At 41.9% G+C, this 14,212-nt stretch overlaps 1 protein-coding gene across 1 annotated transcript; it reads right to left on the bottom strand.

Annotated features, from left to right (window-relative positions):
* Positions 1–10,807: 10,807 nt before the first annotated feature.
* LOC308608590 (TATA-box-binding protein-like) lies at positions 10,808–11,753 on the bottom strand (the record flags this gene model as incomplete). Its single annotated transcript, XM_081221831.1, has 1 exon — positions 10,808–11,753. The coding sequence occupies one exon, from the start codon at positions 11,751–11,753 to the stop codon at positions 10,830–10,832; it is 924 nt and encodes a 307-aa protein (XP_081077957.1). The 3' UTR covers positions 10,808–10,829.
* Positions 11,754–14,212: the final 2,459 nt, after the last annotated feature.

Below are 14,212 nucleotides of genomic sequence, written 5' to 3'. Positions count from 1 at the left end.
GAAGAATCCTTGCATTCCTGGAATAAACCCACCTTGATCATGGTGTATGCTCCTTTTAATGTGCTGTTGCATTCTGTTTGCTAGTATTTTGTTGAGGATTTTTGCATCTATGTTCATCAGTGATATTGACCTGTAGTTTTCTTTCTTCGTGACATCCTTGTCTGGTTTTGGTATCATGATAATTGTGGCCTTGTAGAATGAATTTGGTAGTGTTCCTACCTCTGCTATATTTTGGAAGAGTTTGAGAAGGATAGGTGTTAGCTCTTCTCTAAATGTTTGATAGAATTAGCCTGTGAATCCATCTGGTCCTGGGCTTTTGTTTGTTGGAAGATCTTTAATCACAGTTTCCATTTCAGTGCATGTTATTGGTCTGTTCATATTTTCTATTTCTTCCTGATTCAGTCTTGGCAGGTTGTGTCTTTGTAAGAATTTGTCCATTTCTTCCAAGTTTTCCATTTTATTGGCATAGAGTTGCTTGTAGTAATCTCTCATGATCTTTTGTATTTCTGCTGTGTCAGTTGTTACTTCTGCTTTTTCATTTCTAATTCTATTGATCTGAGACTTCTCCCTTTTTTTCTTGATGAGTCTGGCTAATGGTTTATCACTTTTGTTTATCTTCTCAAAGAACCAGCTTTTAGTTTTATTGATCTTTGCTATGGTTTCCTTCATTTCTTTTTCATTTATTTCTGATCTGATCTTTATGATTTCTTTCCTTCTGCTAACTTTGGGGTTTTTTTTGTTCTTCTTTCTCCAATTGCTTTAGGTGCAAGGTTAGGTTGTTTATTCGAGATTTTTCCTGTTCCTTAAGGTAGGATTTTATTGCTATAAACTTCCTTCTTAGAACTGATTTTGCTGCATCCCATAGGTTTTGGGTCCTCGTGTCTCCATTGTCATTTGTTTCTAGGTATTTTTTTAAATTTCTTCAGTGGTCACTTCGTTATTAAGTAATGTATTGCTTAGCCTCCATGTGTTTGTATTATTTTACAGATCTTTTCCTGTAACTGATGTCTAGTCTCATAGCTTTGTGGTCGGAAAAGATACTTGATACAATTTCAGTTTTCTTAAATTTACCAAGGCTTGATTTGTGACCCAAGATATGATCTATCCTAGAGAATGTTCCATGAGCACTTGAAAAAAATGTGTATTCTGTTGTTTTTGGATGGAATGTCCTATAAATATCAATAAAGTCCATCTTGTTTAATGTATCATTTAAAGCTTATGCTTCCTTCTTTATTTTCATTTTGGATGATCTGTCCATTGGTGAAAGTGGGGTGTTAAAGTCCCCTATTATGAATGTGTTACTGTCAGTTTTCCCTTTTATGGCTGTTAGTAGTTGCCTTATGTATTGAGGTGCTCCTATGTTGGGTGCACAAATATTTACAATTTTTATATCTTCTTTTTGGATCAATCCCTTGATTATTATGTAGTGTCCTTCTTTGTATCTCCTAATAGTCTTTATTTTAAAGGCTATCTTGTCTGCTATGAGAATTGCTACTCCAGCTTTCTTTTGGATTACATTTGCATGGAATAACTTTTTCCAACCAGTTACTTTCAGTCTCTGTGTGTCTCCAGGTCTGAAGTGGGTCTCTTGTAGACAGCATATATGTGTGTCTTGTTTTTGTAGCAATTCAGCCAGTCTGTGTCTTTTGGTGGGAGCATTTAATCCATTTACATTTAAGGTAATTATCGATATGTATGTTCCTATTCCCATTTTTGTAATTGTTTTGGGTTTATTATTGTAGTTCTTTTCCTTCTCTTTTGTTTCTTGCCTAGAGAAGTTCCTTTAGCATTTGTTGTAAAGCTGGTTTGGTGGTGCTGAACTCTCTCAGCTTTTTCTTGTTTGTAAAGGTTTTAATTTCTCCATCAAATCTGAATGAGATCCTTGCTGGGTTGAGTAATCTCTGTTGCAGGTGTTTCTCCTTCTTCGCTTTAAATATGTCCTGCCAGTCCCTTCTGGCTTGCAAAGTTTGTGCTGAAAGGTCAGCTGTTAACCTTATGGGGATTCCCTTGTGTGTTATTTGTTGTTTTTCCCTTGCTGCTTTTAATATGTTTTCTTTGTATTTAATTTTTGACAGTTTGATTAATATGTGTCTTGGCATGTTTCTCCTTGGATTTATCCTGTATGGGACTCTCTGTGTTCCCTGGACTTGATTAACTATTTCCTTTCCCATATTAGGGAAGTTTTCTACTATAATCTCTTCAAATATTTTCTCAGTCCCTTTCTTTTTCTCTTCTTCTTCTGGGACCCCTATAATTCGAATGTTGGTGCGTTTAATGTTGTTCCAGAGGTCTCTGAGATTGTCCTCAGTACTTTTCATTGTTTTCTGTTTATTCTGCTCTGCAGTAGTTATTTCCACTATTTTATCTTCCAGGTCACTTATCCGTTCTTCTGCCACAGTTATTCTGCTATTGATCCCATCTAGAGAATTTTTAATTTCATTTATTGTGTTGTTCATTGTTGCTTGTTTCATCTTTAGTTCTTCTCTGTCCTTGTTAAATGTTTCTTGCATTTTCTCTATTCTATTTCCATTGCACCAGTCCGAGGCGCGCTGTGCATTCTCCCGAGGAAGTTGTCCCTGGATCCCGGGACCCTGGCAGTGGCGGGCTGCACAGGTTCCCCGGAAGGGAGGTGTGGAGAGTGACCTGTGCTCGCACACAGGTTTCCTGGTGGCGGCAGCAGCAGCCTTTGTTTCTCATGCCCGTCTCTGGGGTCCGTGCTGTTAGCCGTGGCTCACACCCGTCTCTGGAGCTCCTTTAAGCAGAGCTCCTAATCCCCTCTCCCCGCGCACCAGGAAACAAAGAGGGTAGAAAAAGGTAGAAAAAGTCTCTTGCCGGTTTGGCAAATCCAGACTTTCCCCCAGAATCCCTCCCGGCTAGCTGTGGTGCACTAACCCCTTCAGGCTGTGTTCACGCCGCCAACCCCAGTCCTCTCCCTGGGATCCGACCGAAGCCCGAGCCTCAGCTCCCAGCCCCACCCGCCCTGGCGGGTGAGCAGACAAGCCTCTCGGGCTGGTGAGCGCCGGTCGGCACCAATCCTCTGTGCGGGAATCTCTCCACTTTGCCCTCCGCTCCCCTGTTGCTGCGCTCTCCTCTGAAGCTCTGAAGCTCCCCCTCCTCTGCCACCCGCAGTCTCCGCCTGCGAAGGGGCTTTCTAGTGTGTGGAAACCTTTCCTCCTTCTCGGCTCCCTCCCACTGGTGCAGGTCCCGTCCTTATTCTTTTGTATCTGTTTTTTTCTTTTTTCTTTTGCCCTACCCAGGTACGTGGGGAGTTTCTTGCCTTTTGGGAGGTCTGAGGTCTTCTGCCAGCATTCAGTAGGTGTTCTGTAGGAGCTATTCCACATGTAGATGTATTTCTGGTGTATCAATTCTAATAGTAGCTTTTCCTTTTCAACCACTTCCCCAAATTCTAGTTCTCTTTTTCTGTCTAGCAGCTTTGGATGGTTCCTTCACTGATGGAGAAGTTATCCACTGGTACTTTCGCGCTGCCCTAGTCTCGAAGCTCCCCGAGAATTTTTAATTCCATTTATTGTGTTGTTCATCACTGTTTGCTTGCTCTTTAGTTCTTTTAGGTCCTTTTTAAACGTTTATTGTATTTTCCCCATTCTATTTCCAAGATTTTTGATCTTCTTTAGTACCGTTATTCTGAATTCTTTTTCAGGTAGACTTCCTATTTCCTCTTCATTTGTTAGGTCTGGTGGGTTTTTATCCTGCTCCTTCATCTGCTCTGTGTTTCTCTGTCTTCTCGTTTTGCTTAACTTACTGTGTTTGGGGTCTCCTTTTCACAGGCTTCAGGTTCGTAGTTCCCCTTGTTTTTGGTGTCTGTCCCCAGTAGCTAAGGTTGGTTCAGTTGGTTGTGTAGGCGTACTGGTGGAGGGGACTTGTGCCTGTGTTCTGGTGGATGAGGCTGGATCTTGTCTTTCTAGTGGGCAGGTCCATGTCTGGTGGTGTGTTTTTGGGTGTCTGTCACCTTATTATGCTTTAGGCAGCCTCTCTGCTAATGGGTGGGGTTGTGTTCCAGTCTTGCTAGTTGTTTGGCATAGGGTGTCCAGCACTGTAGCTTGCTGGTTGTTGAGTGGAGCTGGGTGCTGGTGTTGAGATGGAGATCTCTGGGAGATTTTCACCATTTGATATTTCGCCGTGGAGCTGGGAGGTCTCTGGTGGACCAATGTCCTGAACTTGGCTCTCCCACCTCAGAAGCACTGCCCTGATGCCTGGCCAGAGCACCAAGAGCCTGTTATCCACATGGCTCAGAATAAAAGGGAGAAAGAAAGAAAGAAAGAAAAAGATAAATTAAAATAAAATAAAGTTATTTAAAATAAAACATTATTATTAAAAAAATTTAAAAAGTAATAAAAAAAGAAGGAAAGAAAGAAGAGAGCAACCAAACCAAAAAACAAATCCACCAATGATAATAAACACTAAAAACTATACTAAAAAAAAGAAAAACAAAACAAAACAAAAAAAAAAAAACCGGACAGACAGAACCTTAGAACAAATGGTAAAAGCAAAGCTATACAGATAAAATCACACAGAGAAGCATACCCATACACTTTCAGAAAAAGAGAAAAAGGGGAAAAAAATATATATCTTTGCTCCCAAGGTCCACCTCCTCAAATTGGGATGATTTGTTGTCTATTCAGTTATTCCACAGATGCAGGTACATCAAGTTTATTGTAGAGATTTAATCCACTGCTCCTGAGGCTCCTGGGAGAGATTTCCCTTTCTCTACTTAGTTCGCACAGCTCCTGGGGTTTAGCTTTGGATTTGGCCCTGCCTCTGCTTGTGGGTCTCCTGAGGGCATCTGTTCTTCACTCACACAGGACGGGATTAATGGAGCAGCTGATTCGGGGGCTCTGGCTCACTCAGGCCTGGGGGAGGGAGGGGTACGGAGTGCGGGGTGAGCCTGCAGCGGCAGAGGTGAGCGTGATGTTGCACCAGCCTGAGGCGTGCCGTGCGTTCTCCCAGGGAAGTTGTCTCTGGATCCCGAGACCGTGGAAGTGGCGGGCTGCACAGGCTCCAGGGAGGGGAGGTGTGGATAGTGACCTGTGCTTGCACACAGGCTTCTTGGTGGCGGCAGCAGCAGCCTTAGTGTCTCATGCCCATCTCTGGGGTCCGCTCTGATAGCCATGGCTTGTGCCCGTCTCTGGAGCTCCTTTAAGCGACTCTGTTAATTTCCTCTCCTCGTGCACCAGGAAACAAAGAGGCAAGAAAATGTCTCTTGCCTCTTTGGCAGCTCCAGACATTTTCCTGGACTCCCTCCCGGCTAGCCATGGTGCACTAGCCCTGTTCAGGCTGTGTTCATGCCACCAAACCCAGTCCTCTCCCTGCTCTCCGACCGAAGCCCAAGCCTCAGCTCCCAGCACCGCCCGTCCCCGCGGGTGAGCAGACAAGCCTCTCGGGCTGGTGAGTGACGGTTGGCACCGATCCTCTGTGCGGGAATCTCTCCGCTTTGCCCTCTGCACCCCTGTGGCTGTGCTCTCCTCCACGGCTCTGAAGCTTCCCCCCTCCACCATCTGCAGTCTCCTCCCTGAAGGGGCTTCCTAGTGTGTGGAAACCTTTCCTCCTTCACAGCTCCCTCCCACTGGTGCAGGTCCCATCCCTATTCTTTCATCTCTGTTTTTTCTTTTTTCTTTTGTCCTACCCAGGTACGTGGGGAGTTTCCTGCCTTTTGGGAGGTCTGAGGTCTTCTGCCATCGTTCAGTAGGTGTTCTGTAGGAGTTGTTCCACGTGTAGATGTATTTCTGATGTATTTGTGGGGAGGAAGGTGATCTCCATGTCTTACCCTTTCGCCATTTTGAAGCTCCTCCCAATAGTTTAGATTTTGAAGGCCATACAGTGTTTGTCTGAATTACTCAACTCTACTGTTGTAGCATGAAAATAGCCATAGGTAATATATAAAAGAATAAGCCTGACTTTGTTCTAGTAACGTTTATTTAAAAAAACTGCCAGTGGGTTGGGCTGGAGTTGGCCTACAGGCCATAATTTCCTGACCTCTAGTCTAAGCACCCCAGTTAAAAGGCAGATTGCCAGATTTCATTGATAAAAAACACTTAAGAGGGCTTCTCTGGTGGTGCAGTGGTTGAGAGTCCGCCTGCCAATGCAGGGGACACAGGTTCGTGCCCCGGTCCGGGATATCCCACATGCCACAGAGTGGCTAGGCCTGTGAGCCATGGCCGCTGAGCCTGCACGTGCGGAGCCTGTGCTCTGCAAGGGGAGAGGCCGCAACAGTGAGAGGCCTGCGTACAGCCAAAAAAAAGAAAAAAAAAAACACTTAAGAAACTAGGAGTAGGAGGGAAATTCCACAACTTGATAAAGGACATCTGTGAAATCCCCACAGCCAGCATCATACTTAATGGTAAAAGACTGGAAGCTTTCCACCTAAGATCAGGAACAAGACAAGGGTGTCCATTCTCATCACTTCTACTTAACATTGTCTTTGAGGCTCTAACCAAGACAAATAGGTCAGAAAATGAAATAAAATGTGTCCAGATTGGAAAGGAAGAAGTAAAATTATCGCTATTCACAGATGACATGGTGTTGAATATAGAAAATCCTAAGGAATCCATTAAAAAACTACTAGAACTAATAAACAAGTTCAGCAAGATTGAAGAATATAAAATCAATATATAAAAAAAATTGTATTTCTATACATTAGCAACAAATAATCCAAAAAGGAAATTACAACAGCATCAAAAAGAACAAATACTTAGAAATAAATTTAACAAAAGTTCAAGACATATACATAGAAAACAACCAAACATCATTAAAATAAAGATCTAAATAAATAGAATGACACCACATGTTCATGGATTAGGAGATAATGTTAAGATGACAATACACCCCAAGTTGATCTATAGAACCAACACAATCCCTATCAAAATCATAGCTGCCTATTTTTTTTTTTTTTTTTTTTGCGATATGCGGGCCTCTCACTGTTGTGGCCTCTCCCGTTGCGGAGCACAGGCTCCGGACGCGCAGGCTCAGCAGCTATGGCTCATGGGCCCAGCCGCTCCACAGCATGTGGGATCTTCCCAGACCGGGGCACGAACCCGTGTCCCCTGCATCGGCAGGCTGACTCTCAACCACTGCACCACCAGGGAAGCCCATAGCTGCCTATTTTTAACAACAGAAATTGACAAGCTGACACTAAAATTGATATGGGAATGCAAGGGACCCAGAATAGTTAAAACACTCCTGAAAAAGGAAAACAGAGTTGGAGACTCCCACTTTCTAATTTCAAAACTCACTATAAAACCACAGTAATCAAGACACTGTGACATTGACATAATAACAGTGGCATCAACAGGCAGAGTTAGGCGTGAGTTTGAAGTCTGAGGTCATGGATTTAAAATTGAACTAGTTGACTCAGTTGTGAGATTTTTTCTCCAGCAAACTTTTCTTGCTTAAAGGCAGGCACAGAGAAGGTGAACAATAGATTTCAGCTAGCATTTCGATGATGCGAGAGAGGGACAAGTGCAATAAATGCATATGCAAGAGAGTGGTTTTAATTTTTGCCCATGGAATCTAAAGGAAACAGGTGAAACCAGGTGATAGATAGGTAGGATAGGTTTATTTTTTCTTCTAATTTTCAGGTTGAAGGGTGTTTTTTCCATAAAATTAAAATAAAATATAACATATATACAAAAAAGTGCAAAAATTATTTTGTGTACAGGCTGATGAATTTTCACAAAGTAAACATACTCTGTAACCAGCCCCCAGATCAAAAACCAGAATGTGGCCAGGCCTAACTCTGCCTGATGATGCCACTATGTTTCTCTGGGAGGTTTCACTTTGTCTCTTCACATGGACACTATTTCAAACCTTTTTCTCTCTCATCAAGCCTCCCATATCTCCTCCTTTACTTTCACTCCCATCTGTTGGCCTTGATTTGTATTTTATTGAGAAAATAGAAACCATTACAGAAAACTCTCACTTCTTTCCACCATCAAGTCTACAATCCTATCTGTACTTTCACCCATATTTTCCTCTTACTTTCTCTTACAACTGAGTAAGCATCCATCCTCCTACCAAAGGCCAACGTCTCACATACGCTTTGAAGGTTATCCCTCTTACCTTCTAAGAAACTTGCTCTTTGACTTAGTTATTCCCTCTCTCTTTTGTATCAATTTCTCTGTTTCTATGCAATCATTTCTATCAGCATAAAACATCTACTATGGGCTTCCCTGGTGGCGCAGTGGTTGAGAGTCTGCCTGCGGATGCAGGGGACACGGGTTCGTGCCCCGGTCTGGGAGGATCCCACGTGCCGCGGAGTGGCTGGGCCCGTGAGCCATGGCCGCTGAGCCTGTGCGTCCGGAGCCTGTGCTCCGCAACGGGAGAGGCCACAACAGCGAGAGGCCCGCATACCGCAAAAAACAAAACAAAACAAAACAAAAAAACCATCTACTAGTCCCATTCTTTTAAAGAAAAAAAGTTTTGAATCTAGGTCATCCTTCAGCCACTGTTCTGCTTCTCTGATTCCCTTTACAACAAAACTTCCCAACCCAGTTTTCTGTAGTTGATGTCTCCACATCCTCACCTCTTCATTTCTCCTCAGCCCACAATTTTCCAGCTTCCATTTCCATCATAGTTCTTGAGACACTGTTCTTCCCAAGGTCAATAATTACCTCAGTATTGCCAAATTCAACAGTCACTGCTTTGTTTTCATTTTACTTGACTCCTCAACAGCACTCCTTTCTTCTTGAAATATTTTCCTCATTGTTTCTGTATTAGTCAGCTCAAGCTGCCATAACAAATACCATAGACTGGGTGGCTTAAACAACAGAAATTTATTTCTCACAGTTCTGGAGGCTAGGATGTTCAAGATCAAGGTCCAACATGGTTTGAGGTTTGGTGAGGACTCTCTTCCTGGCTTGCTGATGGCCACCTTCTCACTTCATATGTCTTCATATGGAGATATATATGTACATATGCAGAGAGACAGAGAGACAGAGAGAGAGAGAGAGAGAATGATCTCTGGTATCTCTTCCTCTTCTTATAAGGACCCCAATCTTATTAGATTAGGGCCCTACCCTTTTGACCTCATTTAACCTTAACTACTTACTCAAGGCCCTGTCTCCGAATACAATCACGTAAGGGGTTAGGGTTTCAACATATGAATTTTGGAGAAACACAATTCAGTCCATAGTAGCTTCTGTAACACTAGTTTTTCCTGTTTTTTGTTCCTCCCTTGGCTTATTGCTTTACCTCTGGTTCCTTTGTTGGCTTCTCATCCTATAACTGACTCTAAAAGTTGGCATTCTTCCATACTCTTTATGGACCCTCTTCTCTTGCTACATTCTCTCCCTAGCAATGTTCATCAGTTCTCATGGATTCAAATACCATCCGATGTTGATGATTTTCAAATTTGTATTTCCAGATTTTCATATCCAGCTGTCCACTTGAAATTTCCACTTTGATATCTCGTAGTAATATCAAACAACATGTTGAAAAGTGAAACTATTGTTTTTTTTTCTACCAAACTTGCTTCCCATCCACAATCTTCCCCATTCCAGTTAATAGCATCAGCATCCATCCACAATTTTTCTAGCCAGAAACTTATGAATTCCTTGATTCCTTTCTCTGAAACCTTGATTTGCTTTCCTCCTGCCTTACTCTTCTCTGAAACAGATACAGCAGCCAATCATGCCAATTGTCGTGCCAACATATATATGGAATCCACCTCTGAATTCTACTGACACTATCTTAGTCAAGCCACACATGAGTCACTACAACAGAATCCCAACTGGTCTCTCTGGTTCCATTCTTGCCTCATCTAATTCATTCTCCACTCAGCAAAGTGATTTTTTAAAATGTTAAATAAATCACGTTACTTTATTCCATAGATCTATTCGATAACTTTCTATTACACTTTGGATAAAATTCAGAGTCATGTATCATGACCTGTTAAGCCCCTGCATGATTGGACCTATTTATATTTCGACACCCTCATCTTCTGCCATTCTCCACATCATGTACTCTTCTTCAGGCACACTGGTCTTTTTCTCACTTTCTTAAACAAGGCAGTCCCTTTCCTATTTCAAGGTCATTATGTATGCTGTTCTTTCCATTTATAGTACTCCTCACTGACTTTTCTCAAGGCAAACTCCCTAGATCTCAGCATGGGGGGTCTCTTCCTCAGGAGATCTTTTTTCACCTAGTTTTTTTTTTCACTTTTATAAACAGCATTTATTGTACAGAGTACTCTGAAGGAAGAAAAATATGTACAGCTATTTGTTTTCATTTATACATTTCTATTCTGTCCTGCAATACTGAAAAGTTGGAATGTGGCCCAAAAATAACCCCTAGGAGTTACAAATTAGAAAACAACACTTTTAAAAAAGATTTTTACTTTTCTGGTAGAAATATAAAAACTGTGGTTTATAGGGAAGAAATTAAACAAAATAAAGTCCAATCAATTGTTGAGGTGGCTTTAACACTTAAAGTTTTGTCCCTTAAACCCACTTGTCAACAGCAGTAAGTGTTTAAAATCTAAATATAAATAAATGGGCAGCTCTGCCCCAATAGCAGCCCAGTTCGAGCAACTTACAGTAACACTTTGGTGTTCTCTGTGCAGAAATAATACCCCTTCCTGGCATCATTATGGGGTACACATGCAGGAGAGCTCCACTTCATGCTGCAACCTACAACCAAACATCCATCCTCTCATCACATGGGGCCGTCCACAACACCACTAAGTGTACCAAAACTGACTTGTTAAAAACAAAACAGCAGAAACTAACACAGTATTGTAAAGCAATTATACTCCAATAAAGATGTTAAAAAATTTTAAAAAACAAGTGGATGGGAGAGGCAGGAATAGATGACAGCCATTACGTTGTCTTCCTGAAACCCTTTAGAATAGGGTAGATGTTCTCAAAGGCTTCATAAATTTCTGCTCTGACTTTAGCACCTGTTAATATAACTTTTCCAGAAACAAAAATAAGGAGAACAATTCTCGGTTTGATCATTCTGTAGATTAAACCAGGAAATAACTCTGGCTCATAACTACTGAACTGTTGGTGGGTAAGCACAAAGCCTTCTAACCTTATAGGGAACCTCACATCACTGCTCCCCACCATGTTCTGAATCTTGAAGTCCAAGAACTTAGCTGGAACACCCAACTTCTGTACAACCCTGGCATATTTTCTTGCTGCTAGTCTGGACTGTTCTTCACTCTTGGCTCCTGTGCACACCATCTTCCCAGAACTGAATATCAGTGCAGTGATCCGGGGCTCTCTTATTCTCATAATTACAGCAGCAAACTGCTTGGGATTATATTCAGCATTTCCTGCATGAAGTGCAGTGGTCTTTAGGTCAAGTTTACAACCAAGATTCACTGTGGATACAATATTTTGCAGCTGTGGCACAATCCCAGAGCTCTCTGAGGCTGGCGTGGCAGGGGTAATGGGGGTCATGGGGGAGGGATACAGGGGAGTGGTGCCCGGCAAGGGTGCGGTCGTAAGAGTTTGTGAGTGGAAAAGCTGTGGTGTCTGGCCCGAGGCCCCCTGGGTTGCCTGCTGGGACGTCGACTGCTGAACGGCTGCCACTGCGGCCTGCTGCTGCTGCTGCTGTTGCTGCTGCTGTCTTTGCTGCTCTTCCAATATAGACAGACTGTTGGTGCTCTGAATAGGCTGTGGAGTCAGTCCTGTGCCATAAGGCATCATTAGACTCAAGATAGGGATTCCAGGAGTCATGGCACCCTGAAGGAAGGCCAGGCCCTGGGCATAAGGTGGGAGGTTGTTGTTCTGATCCATGAGGTCCATTTACTTCTTGGCAAATCAAAACGCTTTGGACTGTAAATCGCCTCAGCATTCGGTCTTTTCCTAGAGCATCCCCAGCACACTCTTAGCGACTTCCTTAACTCTCTGGGTTATCTTCATGCACACCAAGAAACAGTGTTGCTTATCCTCAGAAAAGAGAGCTGTTTGTAGAATCTCCTCATTTTTTGGTCAAATTTGATTTTTTTTGATATAATCACTGGAGTCACTGCAGAAATAACTCTCACCTTCTTATCAAGAATAATTTCCTCCATCTTTGCCTCCTATAACTCTATCTCAACTCCTTGGTTGTTTCTTTTGTTAACATTTACAATTTACAATACTTCTATTCATGTATTTTGCTTTGTATAATGTCAGTATCCCCCACTAGACTGCAAGCTCCATTTTTGTTTGTCTTGTTCACTGCTGATTTCTCAGGTCCTAGCCTGGAATAAAATGAACTCTACATAGATAATACTTGTTGAACCAAAACATTTAAAATAACAAGCATGAGGGCTTCCTTTCATAGATTTTGGCAGTCTAGCCTAATGGACACAGGAACCTCTGATATCAAATTCAGCCTTCCGAGCAATGAGTAGTCCTTCGCAGACCCACTTCACCTCTAAGGAGATTCAACATGGTTCTGTTTAGCCAAGGTCCTTTAAGGTCTGTGGAAGAAGGTTCTGAGCCTGGAGTCTATGAATAGGATTGGTGGTTTATGAAACCTCTGAAATTGTATATAGTAATTTGTGAATATGTTAATCTGTGTATTTTTCTAGGGAAAAATTCTACAACTTTGATCAGATTCTTAAAGGAGTTCATAACCCAGAGAAGGTTAAGGATCACTCACCAAAGGGTCTTTTCCTGGGATAACTGCCAGCCAGAAGTCCTGAACTGCTCTTAGTAAAATGTAATTGGAGAATGTAGCTGAAGCCACTATTTCCTTTGAGCTTTTCCTAGAGCTATAATCAGACCTGTTTGAGCCTTCCCTGGATTTGGGGTACATTTTTGGCATTATATAATGTGCCTTAAATCTTATCTAGTCATGCTCTGCCCCTGTGACCCACATTGACCTGGTTGCCGTTTCCTGCCTAATCTTAGATTCTGACCAGACCTGTGCCAGTGTCACAACCATGCTGATATAACCAGCACATCCTTTTGTCTGACTCAGTTCTGTCAGGGATCTTCACTGGTCCCACACTGATGGATCAGAATTATTATGTCATTGACAAAGACAATAAAGTAGGAGTGGAGGGAAAACTGATTCAAGAACTCAAGATCAGAAAGGAAATCTGATCATATGAGTCACATTGGGGCTCGTCTGATCATATGAGTCACTTTGGGGCCTTGTGAAATGCAGATAAAACAGATTCTATCCATCCTGACCTACTAAATCACAACCTTGAGGGGAGTGGTGGCCTGGAAATCTGTATCTTAACAAACTCCCACTGTGAGGTGACTGTTATGATCAGGTAATTTTGGGAAACTTTATGTCTAAATTGCAATTCATCAGTTCATCGTGACACTTGACTCTCACAATCACAATTTATGACATTTTAATGATTGGAAATGTTCATATTTCACAAAATTAATTAGGTAGAGAATTTTGAACAGTGTATGAAGGCAAAGTTGTGGATTTAGTCTTAATCATTCAATTTACTCTAATTTATGTTCAAGCTGAAATATTGCATCTTCTCAGTCTGTGTCAAATTGTTCTGTAGCTGATTTTCATCAGGGTTCTTTTTAGTATCACATTGGTTTCCCCCAAATCTGAGGACCTTTAGGTTGTGGTTTACCCAGTTTATGCTCAGGAACTTCTTCATGAAGAACTTAAACATTCCTTTATTTAGCTTGTCTGTCACCACTATTAAGTCATCTTTGTATAAAAACCACTTTTATAAAAATTGAGCCTCATAACTCGTACTTTCCAAATGAGGAAATGGACACTCAGAGAAGCTATTTGATTCACCCAAGATCACAGAGCTGTTTAGTAGCAGGGTCAAAGCATAAAGCTGTTCAACTATTCTGTGTTGATTGAGCACTTACTTTATCCAGGTCAATGAACTCACTGATGGGGATACAAAGATACAAAAGCCTTGGTCCCTGCCCTCAAGAAAGCCCAGGTCTTCAGATTCCAAAATGAGTCAGGTATCCTGAAGATGCTGGGCCACTGCTAATATCACTTGAACCTCATTAGAGAAAATTGTTTTTAATTTTGACTCTTGTATTTATCAAAAAATTTTTGGGACTGTGGCAGGAGAAAGAGAGGATATGCACTATTATCCTAAACACATGTTTTTTTGGTCTGTACAGCACTTACATTTTCTTAAATTATCAGTTAAAATGGGGAGAGTTCACATTTAATATCTAGATTTCTGGATTCTTTTAAAAAAAAAACCCCAAAATCTGGCCTTACTAGAACAATGTCCCCTTGTGGCAGTAATTCTCTGGAGGTG

The sequence above is a fragment of the Mesoplodon bidens genome (genome assembly GCF_964165515.1).
Source record: "Mesoplodon bidens genome assembly, chromosome: X".
Lineage (NCBI taxonomy): Eukaryota > Metazoa > Chordata > Mammalia > Artiodactyla > Ziphiidae > Mesoplodon > Mesoplodon bidens.
The sequence above is the reverse complement of the archived record's forward strand: the minus strand, read 5'-3'. Positions and strand labels throughout refer to the sequence as shown.